General features: G+C 49.8%; 1 protein-coding gene across 4 annotated transcripts in view; it reads left to right on the plus strand.

The window, feature by feature from the left end:
* The first annotated feature begins 2,667 nt into the window (after window positions 1-2,667).
* Window positions 2,668-21,962, plus strand: part of MGRN1 (mahogunin ring finger 1) — a 59,096-nt gene continuing 39,801 nt past the window's right edge. For 3 of the 4 annotated variants that reach the window (XM_064520554.1, XM_064520555.1, XM_064520553.1), the window contains exons 1-4: window positions 2,675-2,879; window positions 11,161-11,279; window positions 14,384-14,472; window positions 19,243-19,389. In XM_064520554.1, the coding sequence (XP_064376624.1) occupies window positions 2,792-2,879; window positions 11,161-11,279; window positions 14,384-14,472; window positions 19,243-19,389 (443 nt within the window). In that variant the 5' untranslated portion in view covers window positions 2,675-2,791. Of the gene's footprint in view, window positions 2,880-11,160; window positions 11,280-14,383; window positions 14,473-19,242; window positions 19,390-21,962 lie in introns of all 4 variants that reach the window. The other variant, XM_064520556.1, reaches the window with a different exon arrangement.

Here is a 21,962-nt window from a genome sequence, read left to right on the forward strand (position 1 = left end):
AAGGCCCTGCTGTCAGCTGGAGGTGCTGCCCCTCAGCTCTGGCGCTGGTGGGCCCTGGGCTTTGGGGCGGAAGGGCTGGGCCCGGCCCTGGCATGCCAGTGCTATTGTAGTTGTCTGTCACGCGCGTCTCGCTGAGCCCCGCGGGCCCCTGGGGAGATGTTCTCCTGCAAAGGCCCCAACCCGCTCAGCTGACAACCCCCGAGGGGCCCCGCCGCTTCCTCGGCGCTCCGGAGCGCCGTGCAGGGCCTGCAGGGACCTTCCCGCTGCTGGAGACTTTGCGCAGAACAAAAGCCTCCCGCTGCGGCTGCTTCCCCGCGCGGCCCCGATGCCGGGACCGTGCCAGCGCCCCACACTGCGGTGCTGAGCTCCCCCCTGCCTGCAGCGCGCTGCCTGCCGGGGCACCCGCTCTGCCCTCGGCTCGCCACCGCTTAACCCGTGCGGTGCCGGGCTCCCCGGCGGGCAGCGCGGGCTGCGGGTGTGCAGGCTGAGGTGACCTGGGGGGATTTCTGGGTGATTCCTGGGAGTCACCCTGCCCGGTCCGGGGCTGCTCATGGCGCTGCTGGTTGTCTGAATCCGGCCTCCACCTGGGCTCTCGTTGCCGTCGCCGAGGCGCGTCCCTGTGAGTTCCCCGTGCAGGCGGGGAGCAGCCGGGACGCACGTCTGGGCAGCCTGCGGGGGCCGGACGCAGCTCGGCAGTTCAAACAGCTCCGTTCCTCCCTCTTCCTGCAATTTCTGTCGTGAGAATCTCCCACGTGGAGAGGCTGCTGGAGAAGGAGAGACGGTCCCTCCGGACGCCAGCAGGCAGCCTGCGGGATGCCGTGGGCAGCGCCCAGGCACGAGTTATGGCCAAAGCACCACCAGCCCCAGGAGAGCCGGCGTCCCCCCGGGTGCCAGGTGCTGTACGTGCATAGTAATAAATGGCTCTGACTGCAGGGACAGGATGGCAGGGACACGGAGGAAGCTTCAACTAAATCGCTCGGCTCTCCTCCGAATGCGAAAGGTGCCCTGGCTCCTGCTGTCAGAAGGAAGCACAGAGGAGGAGAGGGAAGAGGAAGAGGCTGGGACGTGCAGCTGCAGACCGGCCTTGCCCGTTGGTGCTGGGCGAGGCCAGGCCCAGTGCGAGGGCCGGTGAAGGGGACCTTCGCTGGGTCCTGCTCCCCCGTGCTGGCAAAGGGACACGTTTCTCCGTGGGCCAGATCAGGCTGCAGCTTTCACGGCTGGCACGAGCTGCCCTCACTGCTGCTGGTCCTGCCCGCTGCTGCTGAGGGTCGCGCTCGGCGGCATCGTCAGCCAGGCAACAGGGTAGGGTGGAAACGGGCCCAAAATGAAGGGCACAAGTCCCTGTTCACCCAGCTCTTGCGGTATGCATGTAGGATGTGGCCATTTCTAGTTCCCTGGCTTTAACCCTTGGTCACCTTAAGGCTGTGACCGAGTCCTGCTCCCAGCCCTGCTCCTGCATGAAGGCAGTACTGCTGCGGAGCTTCCTTGTCCCCCCTGAGGTCCCATCTGGGGTCCTATTTACAGGAAAAGGGGGCAGCCGATGGATACCTGCCGTGCTGCCTGCCAGGCCCGGTCGGGTGGAGGCCAGAACCGGTGCAGCCCGCTGCCGTGGGAATAAACGCAAAGCTGGTTGTTCCCGCGGTGCCGCTCGCCCTCCGGACCCAGAGCGGAGCTTGCAGGTGGCGCCGGCTGGTTTCCCAGGGCTCAGGGGCAGATCGTGACAACGTGGTGTGGTGCAATGGGGAAAAATCAGATTTCGGGCACACTGAGAATTCGAAGCGTCTCCCATGTGATTCCCAGCTGTGCCCGGGAACGGTCAATAGTCCCTGCCTAACTTCTGGGGCTGACGGGAGCCAGGATTCCCTGGGAGGAGATGCGAGGAGGGAGGCTAACAGCAGGCAGCACGTGTGCGTGCAAAACAGCGCTGATGCTCCCAGGGATATACAAACTGGGGAGAGCAAGGCCTGACTCTGCTTTATTCCCACTGGCAGCTCCCTGTGCCACATGCGGCCCCGCCATCCTGCAGCTGCCGTGCTCGGAGCGGCCCCAACGGTAACTAACTGGAAGCAGGTTTCCACCCCGGGCTCCTTTGCTTGTTCCAGCCGGGCACGTTTCCGTGTGTGTTTACGGCCAGCGCGTTCCACCCGCCGCCTTATCGCTCGCTATCTCCAAATCCCCCTGCGCCATCGGGCTGGGCTCGCTGCGACACCTCGTCTGCCCGGGCCCGTCCCGTCCCCGGTGCCCCGCGCCTGGGGCCAGTTTCAGCGACAGGTCGGAGGTGCCGGCGGTGCCGTCTCGCACCTCGGCTCCTTGGCGTCCCCCGGGGATCCCAGGCTCCGGAGCCGGGAGTCTGAGTCCCCAGAGGGGCGACGCTGGCGGGTCCGTAGCGCGGCTGCAGGCAGACACCTTCCTCAGCGAGACGAGCCCGGGGGACCGCAGGGGCCCCGCCCCCGCCCCGGCCCCGCCGCCCGCCGCCCGCGGCTCGTGCCTGGGGCCGCGGGCAATGGCGACGGCTGGCCGGGGCCCCGCGGGCAGCGCCCTCTGCCGGCAGAGCCCATGGGGCGCGGCGCCGCCCCCTAGGGGCGCCGCTGTTGGTAGGCGCCGCCGCGGTGCCTGCCGGGAGTTGTAGTCCCGGGGCGCGCGGCCGCTGCGCGCCGCGGGGCGGGCGGACTCGCTCTCCCGGCCTGCCCCGCGCCGCCACCGCCGCCGCCGCCGCCGCCGCCGTGGGTGCGGGCCGCTCGCCGCCGCACTTGTCTCCGTCGCCGGCGCGCCCGCCCTGCCCGCGGCCGCCATGGGCTCCCTGCTCAGCCGGCGCATCGCGGGCGTGGAGGACATCGACATCCAGGCCAACTCGGCCTACCGCTACCCGCCCAAGTCCGGTAAGCGCCGCGGGGAGGGCGCCTGCGCCGCGCCCGCGAGCCGCTCCGCCGCTCCGCCGCCCCGGCCGGCCTGGGCCGCTGCTGCGCGGGGGGGGCTGAGCGGGGCCGCGGGCCGGCGGTGGGGGCCGCCGCCCTGCCGGGCTCTCTGAGGCGCGGTTCTGGCCGCGGGGCCGCCGGGCTGCTGTGGCCTGCGCGCGCCTCCCGGGGGGAGAAGTCGCCAGCGCCGGGGGGACCCGGCAGCGGCGCTTCGGCGGGAGGGGGGTGGGCTGGCGGCTGCCTCGCTCAGCCCCGCTGCTGGGGCCGGCCTGGCTCAGCTCGTTTAAAGGGTTTTGTTTACTCTCTGCGTTAAACGAGCCGCCGGGGAATTCAGATGCGCTCTTCTCGTTCCCTTAGCCATTTGCCAAGTTTGTGCTCTGCTAGGGCCTTTCCAGGCAGGCCGGAAGGATCTGTGGAGCGCCGGTTCTTTGGGTCTCCTCGCGCGCAGGAGCGGGTGCGACACAGCTTTCTTCCCAGGGACCTGAGCTGCGCAGGTGTCCCGTGACTTGCTGGCTGTGAAGTCCTCAGAGCTGTGCAGTGGAGGGAGCCAGGTTCCCCCTTTTCAGCTGGAGGCCTGGCAGATCTCCTCAGGTGGAGTCCGGTGGTCATTACACCTTGTCTTGTTGCAGCTCTGCCTTCAGCAGGAAGCGTGAGGCTGAGGAGATGGAAGGGAGGAAACTGTCCCAGAAAAATTCTTCCATGGTGCTGGCGCTCTCTTAGAAAAGCTAACCTGCTTTCTTGGGGGGGTGAGGACGGATTTCATGGGCTGCTGGGAAAGACAGATGTCCCTGCTAGGAATGCAGCAGCTGGACATCCCATGACTCCGCATGGCTCTGGGCTGTCCGGGGGACTTTCCCTGTGTAGGTGACTCGGTGGACGTAAGCTGGCTTCTAAGCTGTGGCTGTTGTATCATGGCGCTCTGCTAGCAGTTTTCTTGCAGCCCGTTTCTGTTGACACTTAGACATGATTTTAGATACCGACTGGATTAATTATTGTTAACATTGGCAATGAGTATTAAACTGCTTCCTTGAAGTCATCATCCGGTTGTCTCTGTACTGTTGTAATTACCTTGACTAGAGTTTAATGGGGTGTTGGGTTTGAGCAAATGTGCTTTTATGTGCTAGTCAAGGCAAAACCCTGTGTGCGCTGGAGGTCTGGTTTGTACGGTCACATTCACTGCAGGAGGGATCTGTTGGTCTAGATGCTGCCAAAGAGCAGTCCAGTTATGGCACTTGTAAAACGGAGCAGCTAATGCTTTGAAGCTGTTAGTAAAAAGAAAAAAAAAAAGCAGAGCATCTCCTTTATAGGCTTTGGATGCAATTAGATGCTTATTAATTTGGCCGAATTTTCTGTTGCACTTGCCTGTGCTCCTTCTGAAAATGTACTGGTTTTAGGCTAGAACTTCCTCTCTGCTTTCTTCAGGTTTCTCTAACAAGGATTCAGTTGACTCCAGGAAGGGAGAAGACTATTTAAGCTCAAGCGCAGTCTGGGCAGAAGAACAGGTCATGAATACTTTTAAGCTGGTAATTCAAAGAAGGTTACTGAACATCAGAGCAGTAAGGGTTGTTATGATGGCAAAAAAAACCCTCTCTGAGGTGGGGCTTGTTCAATTTGCAAAGGACGCTGTCCCTTCTGGTCCCACAATCCTAAACATGTTTGACTTGGGGCTGGGAAGATTGGCTGTGACTCGCACAAAATCTGACGGCTAGAAGTCAAGAAGACCGGAGATGAGTGTACGATTATGTTTCACGAAGCAAGCTGGGAAGAAGTACAAAAAGTTCTTAGGCTAAACGATTGCTAATTATTTCTAACTTGACAATTTCCCTGTAAGTCTGTTACTACTACTCGTTGCCATGCTAGAAGAAGCCGTTTTTTTCCATCAGCTGTTTTTTGTGCTTGGGTATATGGATATAGCTGGATGTACACACTGAAGCGTTACTCTGACACACCAGCTGTGTCCTGGCTGCTCAGAGGGTCGCCATTAAACGGGTGAAAGTGTGGGTGAAGGAGTGTTAGCTGAGGTTATGTGTCTGTGGGAGTCTCGTGCAGCGCTGAGGGCCGTCTGCCGCCTTGTGCGTTCTCTCCCTGCAAGCCCCTGGTTTAAGCAGATCTTGACTTGCTGTGGGTCCCTGGGAAAGCTGCTGCGGCTCTGATCAGGTGCCGCCGCTTTGAAGGACACAGTCTTGTGTTCTGGAACAACTATGGCACCTTCCAAGGAGGTTGTGTCCTCCACAGAAATAAACATGTGACTTGCAGGTATCCGGGCTGTGATTTAAGCAATATGTCAGCCTTCCCATAAAAAGAAATACAGTTACTTACCAGACTATACCAAGGGACAGCACCTTGTTGAATTGCAGCGGGCTGTGATGAATATTCAGTTCTCATTTATTGATTTTTGGTGTGGTTGTTGCTGTGGCAGTCATGCGCTCTGTGGAAGGTGGAGCAGAGTGTTGTGGAATCTACCTTGGTCCTTATGAACCAAGGTTATCAGTTAGGTGTTGGCAGGTCATTTAACAGCTTTGTTGCAAGCACAGGCTGCAGTTTTGTAGTTAAGAGACCTTCTCTGAAAATGCCCTGCTTATTCCCCCAAGAGTCGGGGTGCGGGTCAGCCGCATTTCTCCTCCTGCAGCGTGGCGGGGATGAGGCTGCTGAAACGCTGTAAGCTGACACCCGATGCTCTCCTTTAATGCCTCTTCACCGGTACCTTTTAACCTTCCTTGTTTGCTTCATGGAGACTGTGCTGGCATTGCTGATGCCAGGCCACTTGGAAGGGGGTTGGAGAAGGGCCCAGTTTGTCTTGTCAGTTTGTACAGAAGAATTAGTGCTTCCACAAAATGGGCTAAAAATGGGTAATCACAAGGAACAGTCATGATCTTCCCTGTGCCGGAAGCAGTAGAACAATAATCCGTGTTCTTGCCTGCAGGCTCAGTGCACGATGCCCCTATTGCTTTAGCAACCAGTGAGCAATGCACCAGTGTTCTCCGCAGCTCCTCTGTCAGCTCGTCTCCTGTTCCAGTGAGCTCATCCGCAGTGTGGAGCAGGGCAGGGTGCACGTGCCCTTGAGAGGGCTTTTCTCCTCCAGAGGAGGTTCTTGCAAGAGAATTGCAGACCCTGGCCATATTTGGGAGAAAAAAAAAAAGAGAGCAGAGTACTCCTCTCTGAAAGTCAACTGCTTTTTTATTGTTTTTGTTAGGGAATGATGCTGTAATCAAAGAAAGAGGAATTTTAAATAGAAGAGTACCCCCAGTTGTACCTAGTCTCTCATCTTGTCCATGGCGCTCAGCTCATGAGTCATGGGTACCATCACCGTGTCGCAACAGAAGTGCTTCCCTGTGTTTCGCGCGTCGCCCCTGTTCCCCGCCCACCCTGCCGAGCGCAGCGGGGCTGTGGCTCCGTGACTCCGGCTGTGCCTCTGTAGACTTCAGCCCAGCCCCGCTGGTGACAGCCACCGCCACCTGGTCTTGCCTGGTCCCTTCTGTTCCTGTCTTCCCCCAGCTTCTCCACAAGCGCCTGACTGGAGGCCTGAGTCAAGAGCAATCATTTTTATTGCTCTTTGCTGCTGGATTACATTTAACTTGGCTCAGAGTCACATTCTGGTTTGCCATGTGATCCTTATGGTGGCACCACGGGGAGGGGGCGAGGAAGGGACGCTTCTCCCAGCTGCAGAGCTGGCTCAGCCCGAACGGGTTCAGGCTGTTTGTAGGACCGCGCTGTCAGTCTATCGCTCGGCACCTGGGACTGGTGGTGGGAGGTATCTGGCTGGGTAAAGTGTGATCTGTCACTGTGTCACCACAACCTGTGAGAGGGCAGGAGGGAAGAGTGGAAAGAGAGCAGCAGAGAAGTGAGAAGAGGGGTCGTATCTGCATGCCTACAGGAGCTGATTAGGCAGTTTCCAAGCATTGACTTATCTCACCTTCGTAACAGCCATGAAGGTTTTGTTTTTTTCTTTTTTTTTCCTTATTTCCCCATGATTTTGCCAGTTTAGCCTCTTCCTCCTGTTGACCTGCAAAGTCACTGGTGTTCAGCAGAAGGCTTTGCTTCCTGACAGCGGTCAAAAACCTGTTAGCTGCCGGTGTTGCGAAGGCTGTGTTCCTGGCTGCTGTAGGTCCTCCCTGCAGTGTGTCACTCTTCCATCACAGCCGCGTGTTAGGTTTGCATGTGACAGGATTGGGCCACTGGGTTAGGGCTATTGCGTGGTTACAATTCATGGTCGTGGGAGAGCGGGAGTTCTTGCTCTCCATTTCAGCACGGAGACGTACCTCCTAAACCTTACGTGCAGCAAGGACGGTCTTCTAGACTCGGAGTATTCAGCTAGGTGAGCTCTTGACTAATATTTTTGCTTTTTGAGAAGTAATTATGACTGCAGCAGTGTGCTTGGTGCCTATTACAACAAAGCCCACCCCTGTCTTAGGCTACGCAAAGTAGCTTGTTCCATGTCACTGGAATCTGAGGCTTCTTCAAAGCATCCAGTTTTGTTTGCGTGAGACAAACTAATGAGTCAGACTTTGCCATTCTGGTTGTTCCAGTGGTGTTTTTCCAGCAACTGTAAAGTTTTCCACCGCAGCAGTATCCTGTTACATCTACATCGTCCTTCGGTTACCTTCAGCAGTGTCACCCATTCTTATTCTCTTTTATTTAATGGTCTCCTGTGTTTCATGCTGATTTGCTCTGAGGAGTAAAGTTAAAGGCAAAGACCTAGTTAAAGGACACGGTTTCTCTTTGCTCTAGCTTTTGTTTTCATGTTCTCTCCTTGGTTATTTGTATATGATTATTTCTTCATAAGGGCGTCTGCGTATTCTCCCAGTTGATTTCTGCTTGTACCAGATCTATATACGGTAAATTAAAAGACTTTTTTCCTTTTCTTTTCTTTTTTTTTTTTTTTTCTCCTTCTGCCAAGGAGAGTCGTGCTTCGCTTCCTACTGTATTCACAGTTATGGAGCTCTGTATAAAAGTTGGTCTTGCAACACCTGCCTAAGGTAGGTCAGGGATGTTTTATAGGCTGGCGAGATGTGTGGGAATGAGGTTCAAGAGCCACGGCAGCCTGGGTGAGAGCCTAAAGCGATGCTGGTAATGGAGTTGGAAAGAAAGTCTACAGATGGAGCTGCAGCAGGATTTTAGTGCATAGGAAGGTTTTATATGCAAGCCTTCTGGAGGTATTAAAAATCCTATCCATCTTGTGCTAGATGTGGAAACAAGACAACATGGCAACTAAATTTGAAGAAAGAGGAAACCTCATTCGTTCCTCTTGGGCTTTCTCTTTCCTTTTAGTCCTTGTTGTGGTAACTGCACAAATGTTTTCTACTTAAAGTTTTGTCTCCAGTTTGAGCAAACTCTCAAAGTTGCTTGCGACAGTGGTTGAGAGGAGTAATGCCTAACTTCGGTCTGCTGTTGAGAGCTCTAAATATAATGTGTCACTCTAGCAGCCGGTTTCCGAAATCTCGCAGTGAAGTATCTTCTCTTAACTGCTACGGGCTGTATCGTGAGTTTGTCAAGGCAGGTTGCTGCAGTTCTTGTTTATTGGCTTTGCTGTCGAGACCTTGCGTTCACGGCAGCTTTTGTATCTGTGGCAGCAGTGGCGGAGCCCCGGGTTCCTGTGCTCTCCGTGACTTGCGCTGACTGTGGAGGAGGTGTTTGGCAGGAGTGGTGGTTGTCCCATGGTTTGCCTGTGTCTGGCTGTCAGTGTTTTCTTAGGCCGTTTTAGAGGGAAAGGCCAAGTGAAAAACTTGAATTCATGTTGTGCCTTGGGATTCCTCTCCAGGGCGGGATCCAGCGTGCAGCCTAGTGCCCGTACCCGGAGATGGTTTTGGAGCCTGTACCACCAAGTGTCTTGCATGTATTAACGTCAACGTCCTCCCACACTTCTGAGGTCGGGCTCTGCTTTTTGTTAAACGTCACCATCTGAGCAAGGTGGGATCTAGTGAATGCTTGTGAAGGAGGCACCTCTGGGGAAAAACTCCTGCATGCTGAAGGAGGTGATTTGATAGGATGGTGTAAGGAGCCTTCGGTCTGAAGACTGAGTCGAAGTACTGATTTGCAGTTAGATAGATGGTGCTGTGTTGCAGTGTGTAGTTGTCGGAAATCCTAACCATTTGTAATGGTTAAAAACTGCTTTTGGGATTGCTAATGGAGCAAAGATAATGTAGCAGTGTCTTGGACACACTAGTTGTGCACCTCTGTGTCATTCCAGTCCCATGAGCGAGACTGTCTCCCTTTTCATCCCAAGGTGATAGCGAGACTAGTTTGTGATGTTCTTTTAAATAACTGTGCTCCCAAAAGCGTTGTGTTTCAACGGGCAGTGAGTATCTCTGCGTGCTTGGCCTGCGAGTCCCCCGGGGGTGGGATGCAGAACTGTTCTACGAAAAAGCCCCACTCTTATTTTGTAGCGCAGAGTGAAGCGTGAGTGCTGTGACATGATGATTACAGCTTCCTTGGAGCACAGGGGGGTTTTGTGCGTGCTGACATGAACGTGAATGGCACATAAATACAGATTTAGTGAGGTGAATCTAACCCCGGGATGGCTTATTCGCAGAATACCAAATCAGAGTGAAGAGGAAGCCGTCTGACTCTGATCGCAGATAAGCAGCTGCTGCAATTCCGAGACATCCTGCACAGGCGTTTTCTTCACAGCTAATCAGATAAAATACTCCAAAACACAATCCTGCTTGACCCACGTAAAATGTGAAATGAATTCCTGAATCTCAGTGTTCCTTAGACTCTTCTGAACCTTGGTATAATGTAAACTACTGTGGTATTTCTCATTTGGGGGGGTCCATATCAAACTAACTCTGTTAGGAGATTAGTTTTTTATCTTGTTGCTCCTGGGGAGGGGGAGGAGAAGGCTCCTGGTCATCTCGAGCTCCTCAATTTTGTTATGCTTATTCTGTGGGCCCGATGCTAGGTAGATTCTGGACCTATGCTGAAGCTGATTGTTGTATCTGGAAAGGAGGACGTGTTTCTATAACATAAACATCTGGCTGCTTGTAAGCTGAGCTCAGCAGTGGAGAACACTCGTCATTAAAGCTGTACCATCTGTGCAGAGTAAGAAAAGCCTTTCTCGAAGCATAAAGGAAAAAAAAACCTGAATGGAAAAGCAGAACCATTTCTGAAAGCCCTTTCATTTCAGAGTAAATCATGCTTGCTCCCAGCTAGAGGGACTGAAATCCTGCCCAATAATGTTTCCATAACCCTTCAGGTGATTATTTACTGCTTCTGTAGGGACTCTTTTTTTAAAAAAAAAACCTTTATGCTGTCTATTCATTGCACCTAGAGAAGTGAATGCATGTTTGGCTCACGCATTTCCGTGTGCATGTGAAAAATCCCCTCTCTGAAACTTCAAGGGAAATGGCTCAGATGGGGCTTTTTACTTCTGTCCTGATTCTTATTTCTCTGAAATTGTAACTCTGTAAAATCCATATGTGAGAGTGGTTTCCCAAAGTGGCTGGTTCCCAGAGAGAAGCTACATCCATAGTGCTCTCATACAAGTGATCAGATTCGATTTGACCTTGCAGTTAATCCAGTTAATTCTGCGCTCCAGAATCCCAATGATCTTGCGCACGCTTAGTCTCCTGGAATTTGTACCCTCGCTGCATCACCGTGAAGGTGAATGAAACAAGTCTGTGGTGAAGCTTTCTGAGCTGCGGTTAAGTTTGATCAGCCCCAGGGTTTATCTCTTACAGCCATCTCTGTTTCTGCATTCGGAACCATCTCCGTTTAATCAATTCAGCATCTGGGCACGTTGTCTCCAGCTCCCACCGTAAAGATTTCATATGGTTTCAGCCCTGGAATATGGGAGTGAAAGAGGGGAGGGAGAGCAAACGTTGCCCAAAAGGAACCCCCTGTGGCTGCGCAGGGCTCGGGATTGTTGAGTGGAAAGAAGTTGCGTCCTTCTCTGGTTGACCAGGTAGATGGTGTTTGTGGGACTAGACTTCACACTTAAAGCTGGAGAAAGGGGGGAAAAAATTCATTTGAATTGAGCAATATTGGGAAGAACCAACTCCAGCTTTTCCCTGTCTCTAGAATACAAGTTAAAATGGAATTCTCTCTGCTGTAATGACTTATTCTAGTATTTTTTTTTCTGCTTCTGCTGTTGGCAATGGCCGTGGGTAGTACAGGGAAGGAGTGTACTAGCAAGTATTTTCTGCATCTTACATTCTTCTACACTATAAATTAAAAACTGCACAAACCAGCTGTTCGCTAGAATGTACTCATGTAGATTTCTTTGGTTTCTTGTGTTTTTTTTTTCCAGGAAACTACTTTGCAAGTCACTTCTTTATGGGAGGCGAGAAGTTTGACACACCTCACCCCGAGGGCTACCTTTTTGGGGAGAACATGGATCTAAACTTCCTTGGGAATAGACCTGTTCAGGCAAGTTCCTCTATTCTGACAGTTTTACACTTTTTTTTTCCTGTCTCTATTGCGAAACCTTGCTGTGAAGCTTCTACTGGACAGAGGCACAGAGCTAAGGGACCCTTACTGCTTGGGGAAAGCTGTCCCAGTGTGAGATGCAGGAACCTTCCCTCAGCCCGTATCATAGCTTGCAGGCCACGCTAGCTATTCAGATGTAAGCAGAGTTTTCTGAGAAGTGGTGTTCTCCCTTTCTAGGCTTATTTTCACTTTGGGCAGAAGGAAAAGGAAGTGGGGGAAGAAGGGCAGGGACTCGGGAGCACAGATTTGTGGGGCTAATTCTGATGGACTTCCTGCATGAGTCTTGCCTGGCTAAGCAAGCTTCAAACGTGCTGCAGAGATGAGGAGGCTGGGAAGCAGACCTGCTGCCAGAGACTGAACTCCATAGGGCTCCTGGACACATTGGCTGGATTCCTGCTAACGTTCAGTCCGTGGTGTTCTCCATATAAATGATTGATCCGTATGGGTTTAGGGCAGCGTTAAGATAGACCTTGATACTTGTTGTGGACATACCCATTCTGTCTTGGCCGTTGTTTGTTTTGTCGCCTGGGTGGGCTTCTCGTGAAGTCTCTTCTTTAGTTTTCCCGGCTGGAACGTGGAGGTACTTTTGGGCTCACAGATGTCTTATGAAGCTGTGAAAAGCTGCCTGCTCCAGAGATTGGCTTGTTCTTTTGGTACAAACGGGGGATAGCACTGATATGAGGGACAGAGTTTTGGCTTGGGGGTTTTATGCAAGTGTTCTCTTGGATTGCTCCTGCACCTAGAACTGCTTAGAAAGACCAAAAGGTAACAGAGGAGGAGCTGTTCGGAGATGCTTTCAGAGTGCTGGAGAGGAAAGGGGAGAGAGGTGCTTGCTTTGCCAGCTATTTTCCTAGCAGCTTCTGCAGCTTCAAATACATGAAAAAGAAAAATTGATGTAATGGTTCCCATCTTCAAAAAAAGCCGTGAATGTTGATTAATTCATGCCAGTAGCGTTCAGAGGCAGTTCAATATTATTCCAGTTTTACAGGTAGAGGAAAGCAAAGCAGAATGACTTGATGTTTGAGTTTGCGCTGTTGTCAAGCAGGCTTCTTGAGCATATTCTCCTCTCTGAGTTATTCTCAGGCTGTGCCATTGCTCTTTGCAGCACCACGCTTAGATAACAGAACTCTGCAGGGGAGGATAACTGAGAATCCAGAGAGCTCCAGTTCAGCAGAAAGGGCACATAAACAACAAAATTAGGAAGGAGGGACTTTATTTGGAAATTGTTCTGGGCATAATGATCCTGGGCAGGTATGGGGATGCTTGCAGAACACCCTTTGCCATGGCTGCATACAGGCCCCATGCAGGACAGTGGCTTAAAGCTGGCCTCTTCTTCGCCGTGGTGCAGTGAGACTGCCAGCTGCACAGCGTTCCAGCGAAAGCGGAAGATGCAGTAGTTACCTAACTATCCTGTGTGCCTGTGGCTGTAGGACTCGCCTGGCAATCTCAAAGTTAAATTGCCTGCATGTCTCGGCCTGGGTTTTCTTGCAGACATCCTGGCACTGAGTTGCATCGTTTCTGCAGAGGGGAGTGGGTGAGAATGCTATTAACACAGTGGGAGGTTTGCCAAATAGGTTTGAGAGAGGGAGGCTGTTGTGGTACATAGCCTTCCTATGTAAAGTTAATGCCCTTTGGCAGCTCTGATTAATCTTCAAGAAAAGACGCTTGAACACAAGGCAGCAAAACTGCTTTCTGGAAGTGGGCCAAGGCCTCACTCTGGAGTAAGTGAGGTCTTGATCACTCTGTGTACAGCAATGCTAACAACCCTGGTGTTGAGCAGTCAAACTGCAAAGCAAGTAGTTGATGCTACCCCGTGAATTCTCCACTGCCTTTGGACATACCTGTCCTGTGGCTGTGGCATGGGGTCTTCTGTAGCTTCCTAATGTTGGTTAGGAAACAGCAAGTTTTCCTTCAGCCTCTGCATCTTGCCCCAACATTATGTTTCTGTAACCTGTGGGGACAACGGTGAAGGGTTGTGTCCTAGGACCATCCCGAAGTCCAGCTGCAGTAGCATTTGGCTACCTGTTCAGTAGGTTTTCCTTTTATAAGGAGACGTGTGTTGGTCGTCCCTGGTACTTCTGCTCCATGTTAGTCATGCTTGTGTAGAACTGCTACAGAGCTCCTGGTGGATTCGTGTTTGAAGGAGCCCACCTCTAATTAGGCTACGAGGTGGCTCTGCTGCTGGTTACGTTCAGAGTAACCTGCCTGAAAGCCTGTCCTGTAGCTCTGCGTCTTTGCGTTGTGCTGTCGCTGTGACTTGGAGCATGGCTGTGATTGCGGTCAGAGCACCTACCAAACTTGGCAGTTGTGTGAATGGATGTGTCAGCTTGGGATTTTCCTGAGCAGATGGGAGATCCAGCGGGCAGCTCTGCAGTTGTGAAGGTTACAGCTGCCAAAGTAAGCAGTTTCCTTTGTGTTTCCCTGTGGAGAGTCTGTGGCCAGTGCAGAGGGTTACGGACAGTCTTAAGTGTTGTTCCTCCTTTCCTTAAAGGACAATCTGTGGGGGAAGATCTCTAGCTGTAGAATAGAATGAGCTCCCTATCCCTGCCTCTGTTTTTTTTCTTTGTTTTTTTTTCTTTTCCAGAACATTTGTCCCATTGTTTCGGAATAGAAGAGGTTTCCTCTGGGAACCCAGAGCTTCCACATGCTGATTAGCAGTCAGGTCACTGTTGCATGCTGTAACACACATGAAAGGGCTGCATTTCTTCTGTTCAAGCTGGAGGTGGTTTCTTTAGTGGAAGTAAAAACTTGTGAGAGCAGGCCTTTCTAGGCTGAAAATTGAGAGTGTAGTGAAAGAGCGTGTGCCCTTCTTAAAGTATGTACTCCCAATATGAACTGTTGCTGGGCCAGAGCAGGATTTGCACTCTGAAACCCACTCGATTTATCATGAACAAAATTCTCTATTACTGTTGCTTGTGGTTGTTCTTGAAATGAGCATATTTAAAGGTAGGTGGATGTTTCTTGGTTTGGGTAGATTGTACCTAAGGTAACATCTGCTAACAGTTTTAGTATAATAATAATAATTATTTGTCTTTTTGTTCCAGTTTCCCTATGTAACTCCAGCTCCACATGAGCCTGTGAAGACACTGAGAAGTTTGGTGAATATCCGCAAAGACTCTCTCCGTCTTGTGAGGTACCATTGTTGCCTGAACACTTTCTCTCTCTCCCCCCCCCCACCCAACCCAGTGATCTGTCATCCCGAGCCAAATTGTGAATTTGGTAAGGTGTTAGAGAAATCCCTGAGTCCCAGATCCTTGTTGCTAGATATGTTCAGAAGGTTCAGGGTTCCCATGTGATTTTGTGCTTTCAGGTAGTTCAAGTGCTCCTTTTCCCTAGATCTGGGCAATCCGTATTTCCAAACAGGACCAGTGATGTATTCGTCTCTACAGAACAGACTAGAGCAGTAAACAAAACTGTGGTCTTGGGTCTTGCGTAGAATCATTAGCATGAGTGAAAGGTATTAGGTCAATAAACCCTACAGACAAATTCCTTTCTGCATTCTTGTGCAAGGAAAAGACAGAAAGTAGCTGATTTTGGTGCAGATCCCAGGCCAGGAAGACTGGTCTTGAGTGAAACTGCATCAGGTTTCTCCTGCTGCCAAGATGCAGCGTGAGCCTCGCTGTTCTGCATGCGTTTAGATGGCCTGTGTCCCATGCATGGAGGGAGGAGGTCTGGATAATCTTGGAGATCTATTACCTTTCACTGCTTTACACTGAGATCTAAAACAGCACCAGCAAAAATGTGAGTTATGGGTTAAATGCAGTCGCTAACAGTTGAGCCTGTGGCTGCCCTCTTCCAAACAGACGCCTGAAGCACAGGGGCCCAGCATAGCATACAGTGCTTTGTTTTGGTCGGAGCAGCTGGGCAGATGTCCAGGCTGAGTGTTTCTCCAAGATCCTTGAGTCTCTCTCTGAGTCCGTGTGCAGGGTTGGAGTGCTGGCAGGGGGCCAGCTCCAGCTCTTGGCCAGGGTGGTTCTGGGAGCGTGGCATAATGTGAGTAATTTGAGTCATAAACACTCAAAACTTGATTTGTTTTTGTCTGAAAATTTATTATTTCTTTTAATGAGCAATACCTGTGATTTTAAAACTGACTGAATGAGAAAAGAGGGAAGAGTTTCTTCAGAAGTAACCTTTGGTAAACTGTTCTGAATGCTGCCTGGCTTTTTAGCCAAAGGATGTATTTCTTCTCTAGAAAAAAAATCTTACTTTATTCCCAGACTTGTGGTAGAAAGGGTATTTCTGTCTCCTTTCAAAAATCCACATAAACAGTGCTCTCATAAGCCCGATGAGAAGTGGCTTTTTCGCTGGGAAAGGGCTTGTTGTGAATACGGGAGTGAGCAGGTTTTAGTATGTACAGTTCTGTTCTGCTTTCTGGGATTCATATCCTGTACTCCCCAGCAGAGCTGTAAAGCTGGACTTTTGGGAGCGTAGTGTCGTGCACCTTGATGACGTCTAGGTTTGCGTTCCAGTAAATCCCAGTACTGTCAGCTCTTTCTCTGCCTCATGACCTGGCTTCTCATGTTGCTCCTGCTGCGTTAGTGCTGATGGCACTGCTGCCGACACTGTTCTGTTTCATCTTATCCTGATGCAGACCCAAATGGAAATTTAATTGACAGTCCCCAAGGGCACATTGGGTCTTGTGCTTTTCTGGACTAGAGGCTTTTCCCTTCTCCCTTTTTGCATGTAAAAGATGATTTGTATCCTCTCCAGCTTGGCTTAATGGCAGCTGAAGGTTGAGGCTTGCAGGCCATGTTCTTCAGCACAGCAGGGCTGACCTTGGTACGGCTCATCCTGCGGTGGAGGCAGTGATGCTGGTGGAGGTGGCGGTGCTGGGACCGCCTGCTCCACGGCGCTGAACAGCGTTAAACTGCATACGGATCTTTGCAGAACGTCCAACTAGGAAAGCCCAGATTTAATCAGGATTCCCCCCAAGACGAATGTTGATTGAGATGTCAGCCAGTTCTTTATTCATTGTCTGCCCAAGCACTGTTGTGATGCATTTATCCAAATATCTCTTGATACTAAGTTGAGCGATTCTTAAAATTTATCCTACATATCTGCTAAGTTGTTGGTCAGACTTTTTAGTCTCTTCAAAGGACGAGATCAGGTTCAGCTAGATGTATTTCTGTAAAATTGTCATGGCTGCTGTTAATTATAATTTTTATCTTTTAATTCTTTAACAGACAAACATAAAGTTCCAGTATTTCCATTGTTTTACCCAGATTTGATGTCAGACCAAGCGGCCTCAGCTCCCTTGGTCATCCTGCTTTGCCATTCTCATTGTAACTTTGGATCAGCTATTTGTTCTCAGAGGTGGTCGGTCTCTTGTGCTCTGTGTGTGTGATAGTGCTGGCTGTGCGATGAACTTGTGTGCCTGACCAGAAGGCACACGTAGCGCAGTCACCGAGTGCTGAATTTGTGCATGCGTCTGTGGCCACTCCTCAGCACTGCCAGGCTTCACTAAATGTACACTGTAAACTTCAAGTGCAGCTGGACACAGAAGAGCTCTGGTCAGCTCCTGAAGCACCTCCTCCACATCCGTTGCAGCAACGGAAGGAATGCAAAGAGCGTGGCTTTGTCTTGCTCCTCCCCAGAAGTTAAATCCCACCATTCCTGCACCATAAGGTGGAACACGAGATGTCTCCGTGCCTCTCAGAGTATGCATCAAAGTGGTCCTCGCTTGTCCCTTGGTCCTGCAGCCAGCGGGCATAGCCACCTGTGCAATCTTTTCTCACCGGAGCTCGTTGTAGGACAGACGTGTTAATTTGCCCCCAGCGGCAGGCCGGTTACGATAGGGAGGTGCGTACGCAGCTTGCCGTGCTTGGCAGCTCTCGGACACCTGTACTTTGCCCCTTGCTCCAGTGTCGCTGCTCCAGGCACACAGGGCTCTGGCTCTCCTTCTCCGTAGCAGATGCAGCTTCCAGAAAACTTCTCTCCAGGCATGGAAGTTTATTGTGACCATCCAGTGGTTACCAGATGTATTCTAGCCTAGGTACTCTGACTTACATATAGGCCAGGCATCTCTATTTTAATACCTACCTATATGCAACAAATACAGATCTATGAACCTATGTCCTTCGCTGCCTGCCTCGCGTCAACGGAGGGCAGGTGGCAAGAGATAATTTGCAGAAGCTGATGTTGCTGCTTCCTCTGGGCCCAAACAACACTTGAATGGATTGTTGCCTTCTGTCTCCTTGGGTCAGTCCTTCACAAAATGTTGACGCTACACCCATGTTCTTCAGGAAAACCTGGCAGGCTGGCTAGAGTGTTTCATGTTTACAGCCTCAAAGTGCCATGTTTCTTATTCTTTCCAGTGCCGCTACCCTAGGTGTGAAAATACCATCCCGTTCTGTTCTGGCTGTTGTATACAGGTTGCTGCAGCTGTTTAGACAGTCAGCTCCTGGATTTTGTTCTTTTATCCTAACGTGTTGGGTGTATTTGAGCTCGATTGACTGTTCTGACCTAGGTGAGCCTCTGGCAAAAGTCTGGTTCAGAGGTCTCGGAAAGCCCTCCGGACAGGAATGCAAGTGTATGCCATAGTGATACCGATTCACTGAGGTTACATTAGTACAAGTATGTATGCTAAGTATTTGATTATACTGTTCTTAAACTTTATTTTTGCACCTGCTATATTGAATCACTGAAGCTGAACATTTTGTTCCCCTTCAGTGCATTGTTAAGCAGAGTTCATGCTGTAACCCTCTCAGCCAGGCAGCACTTACTGCATCTTGGTGGACTTGGTAAATATGGGTTCCCGTGACAATTTTTAGTTTGAATTATAGAGGTATGTCTAGCTCATTTCTGAGTATTTTCAATAGTGCAGCATGTTCCTTGAGGCTGTTTAATGAAGGGAGAGGCCTACTGATACTGTGAAGTGGGAGATGGTGCCAGGCTTTCTTTTGAACAGTTTAGCTGTCTGGCTTTGACCCAGACCTCCTGGCAGTCAAGGTAATGCTGGAAGACATGTTAGACTGGGCCTGGGCAGCAAATCCGGTGTCGTTGCACACCGCTGAAAGGCAACCTGCTGCATTCACCAGTCCCGTGCAGCACGTGAACTGCGGTACCCATAGTTACAGGATTAGATTTAGAATTAGATTTGAATTTACATGAGAGAATCTGCTTCTGCTCTGCTGTTGTGTTGTGTCCTTTCTATCTGTCACCGAGTGCTTCAAGGCAGGGGAGCTCTTCTCATGGTACGCTGTGTTGGTTGCTTGTTCCAGGCTCTGTCCGTCCCCTTGGTCACTCTTGGTACTCTGTAATTCACTGCTTATCCAGTGGCTCACTGCCCTGGAACCTGTCTCATTCCACCTCTCTCACTGGATTTGTTGTCTGCCTTTTTTCAGGAAATAGGGAGAAAATGTAATACTGCACAGTGGTGATCTGAAGATCATCTTCCATATAACACTAGAGGTACCTTTTGCTGAGCTTTAGGAGTTCTTTGGATTACAGGCACCTTTTGCCTGTCAGACATCTGAAACTCCTCGCTATTTCATTTATACAGCTAAAAAAAATCAGGCTTTGGATTTTTTGGGCCCATGCAGGATTGTTTTTAGCCTACATACTGAGCGTAATGCGAACGCTTAAAGGGAGGGAGAATGTTTCCCCTCCTAAAGGATCAACATTTGAGAGTTCAGCTTCTTGGCTCTTTCCATGCCCTGGCACTGCAAGAGTGGGTGAGACCTCAACAGCGTTGCTGCAATTTCATAATTTCAGATAAATTTTGGAAGAACCTTCTTTAGAGGGAAGAATGGAAATCTCCTGGGCATTGTGAAAGCCCATGATGTCTTGCTTGCCTAGACACTTAGATTGAAGGGAGTACTCTTGCCCCGACTTTCAGAGTGAACTTGCTGACTAATAAATATTTCATAAATATGTGTTCTAATTCTCTGGCATTGTCTTTCAGGTATAAAGATGATGTTGACAGCCCTACTGAGGAGAATGGGAAGCAGAAAGTCCTGTACAGCCTGGAGTTCACATTTGATGCAGATGCCCGCGTTGCCATCACAATCTACTGCCAAGCTACGGAGGAGTTTGTCGGTGGCATGGCAGTGTAAGTCCCGGGCTTGCGGGCACTTGGAGGGGCACAGGCGTTCTCAGGTGATGGGCCTCTCTGAAACATCCCTCGTTAATCACCCCTGAAAGCCGTGCTGCAACAGATGGTGAAGAGGGAAATCTTTTTCTGTTTTGTTTTATGTATTCTGATAGCTTTGACTATTACTTTCACTTCCCTCCCCCATATAGCCACCTTCCTCTCTTGTTCCCTTTTTGGTTTGTTTTTTGTGTGTAGGGAAACCATTCTGTGTGCAACAAGAGAGAGGAACTCAAAGCTGTATGCTTTGTCAGTGAGATGTTCTGTGAAGTTAAAAGCAACCCCCTCCCCAATATCACCTTTGTTTTTTCCAGATCACCCAGTTCACTGGATTTCTGGGTGTTCCCTGTGATGGGAGCATGGCCCAGCAAAGTGAAGTTCCACTTTGAGATTTACATAGCAGCTCTGCGTGGAATTGAGTCCAACCCAAAGCCCCGTCTGGGGTACATGACCATCTCAAAACAGGCTATTGTGAGATGGCTGCCAGGGGGATTTACTGCCCAGAAACCCTGTCTGCTTGTTTCCTGGCAGGTACACATTAACCTTTGGTTAGCTGTGGAAAGAATGGTCAAAGTGTGATCCATGGGATCAGTCTTCCTCATCTGTGCTAATAGTGCATCCAGACAGATTTCGAAACCTATCATACAGTTCTGTCTAGATCAGCACATTTAAACTATTCCAGTCAGCATTATATCCCTTAAGACCACAAAAGGTTTCCTCTCTGTAGGAAGAGTTAGGGTGCCTGAAACTTGCTGTTCCCTATGGGATTTAGGTACACATGTGAGCTGCTGGTACGTAATTGCAGGCTTCCAGTGACCATGGAGACAAAGAATTCTTTCTCTTCTATAGGTAAATGAACCTTCAGGCTGCAGAAGCTCTTGGAATCCCTTACTACACGTTTTTGGCTGATCAGCAGCTCTGTGCAAGTAGTGCTGGGTGCTTCTGCAGTGGTGCTCTTGATTTGAGGGGAAACTTATGCTTTAAGTGATCTGCAGAGGTTTCGTGAGGGAGAAATACATATAGCAAATCATAAAATGACTTGTGAGTTCTAGGCAAAGTAGAAACATCCCACTAATGATCAATGAATAGTTTATTTTTAGAAATGAGACAAGCTCAATGCTCCCATCCAGATGCGCATTTCTCCAAACTGGAGGATATCCTGATCCAGGGTTTTGGTTTAGGCTCATTTCTTCTTCTGTTGAAATATGTGGCTGTCTTTACTTTATCTCCTTTTAAACAGTTGAAAAATACCTCTTGACAAACAGCTGTATGGAGGAGGATGCTGTAGAAATCCTGATAAAGTTTCCATGTTCTGTCTCTTGGGTCCTTAGGTTTCCTGTGAATTTAGTGCTAGTGAAGGTGTTGGAATGGCAGCCTTGGAGATTGAAGTCCTCTTTTCCTAATACAGGTACAACGTGGACAGGTAGCCAGTTTCCCCTGTGCTGCCCTGCAGAGCATTCCTTGTCTTTGACCTAAACAGGAAACCATCTGTGGGCTGATGGGGAGAACGGAGAGTCTCTATGGCCAGGGTGGATGTATTTACATTGCTAGTCTTCAGCTCTTGTTTAAATCAGCAAGTTCTGTTTTAAATTATTGACTTAATCTTGTTTTGCATATTTACTTTTTAGCTTATCTTGAAGGAGAATTTGTTTGTCCCTTGTTGGTAACAACTAAACCTCTCAATTTACAATTCAGTATAACTTCATATCAGACTTTGCTTCTTTTTGCAAAGAGCGTAACTCTACAAAAATATGCATTTAGTTTAAAATGTATTTATTCAGATTCCTAGTTGTGCATTTGATTATATTATAATGATGAAAAATATTTCTTTCCTTTCAAGATTGATTTTTTTAAAGCTATATCTTGAACCAAACTGTGTTGGGATTGAATTACAACTTAAAAACCCAAGACTAGCAGTTTAATAATATTGGTTAAACTACATTATATTGGACTCTTAGGAGACTATTAGGACAAGTTTTGCCTTTAATAATGATTGTCTAATGGAAACGTTATAGCTATTGAATAGAAGTAATTGTTCCTGGACACAGTGTTTTCAGTCTTCTGTAACTAGTAGCGCTCTCCTCTCAGAACTCTCTTTGTGGATTGGAGGAGGAAAAGGCAGCTTCTGCTTCACTTACGATTGTGGTTCACTGACATTTGGTGCCATGCACTGAGCCAGTGGCTGTCACCAGTTCTGTTGCCTGTTCTTTAAAGCTTATGCAGGAAAAAATGAACTACCTGATTACTTTTTAAATTTAAATTGAACGATTCCTAGATTGAGTTACTGAAGGTTAACATAATTTTCAACTTCAAAGAAAAGTATTTTTAAAATGTGCAGTGTTTTATCCACCCTGTCCATGGTTCATTGACATGGATCTCTGCTCAGCTGGCTGAGAAGAAGCCTTTGTTCATGAACCCTGACTACCTCGGCATGAAACCAGGATCTGTAGTCAGCAATCATTACCGTGCTAACTAAGTGTACTTGATGACACTGTGCTGCTCTGTTCGGGTGGCAGCAATCCCCATCAGTGCGG

This window comes from Dromaius novaehollandiae, chromosome 14 (assembly GCF_036370855.1).
Source record: "Dromaius novaehollandiae isolate bDroNov1 chromosome 14, bDroNov1.hap1, whole genome shotgun sequence".
Lineage (NCBI taxonomy): Eukaryota > Metazoa > Chordata > Aves > Casuariiformes > Dromaiidae > Dromaius > Dromaius novaehollandiae.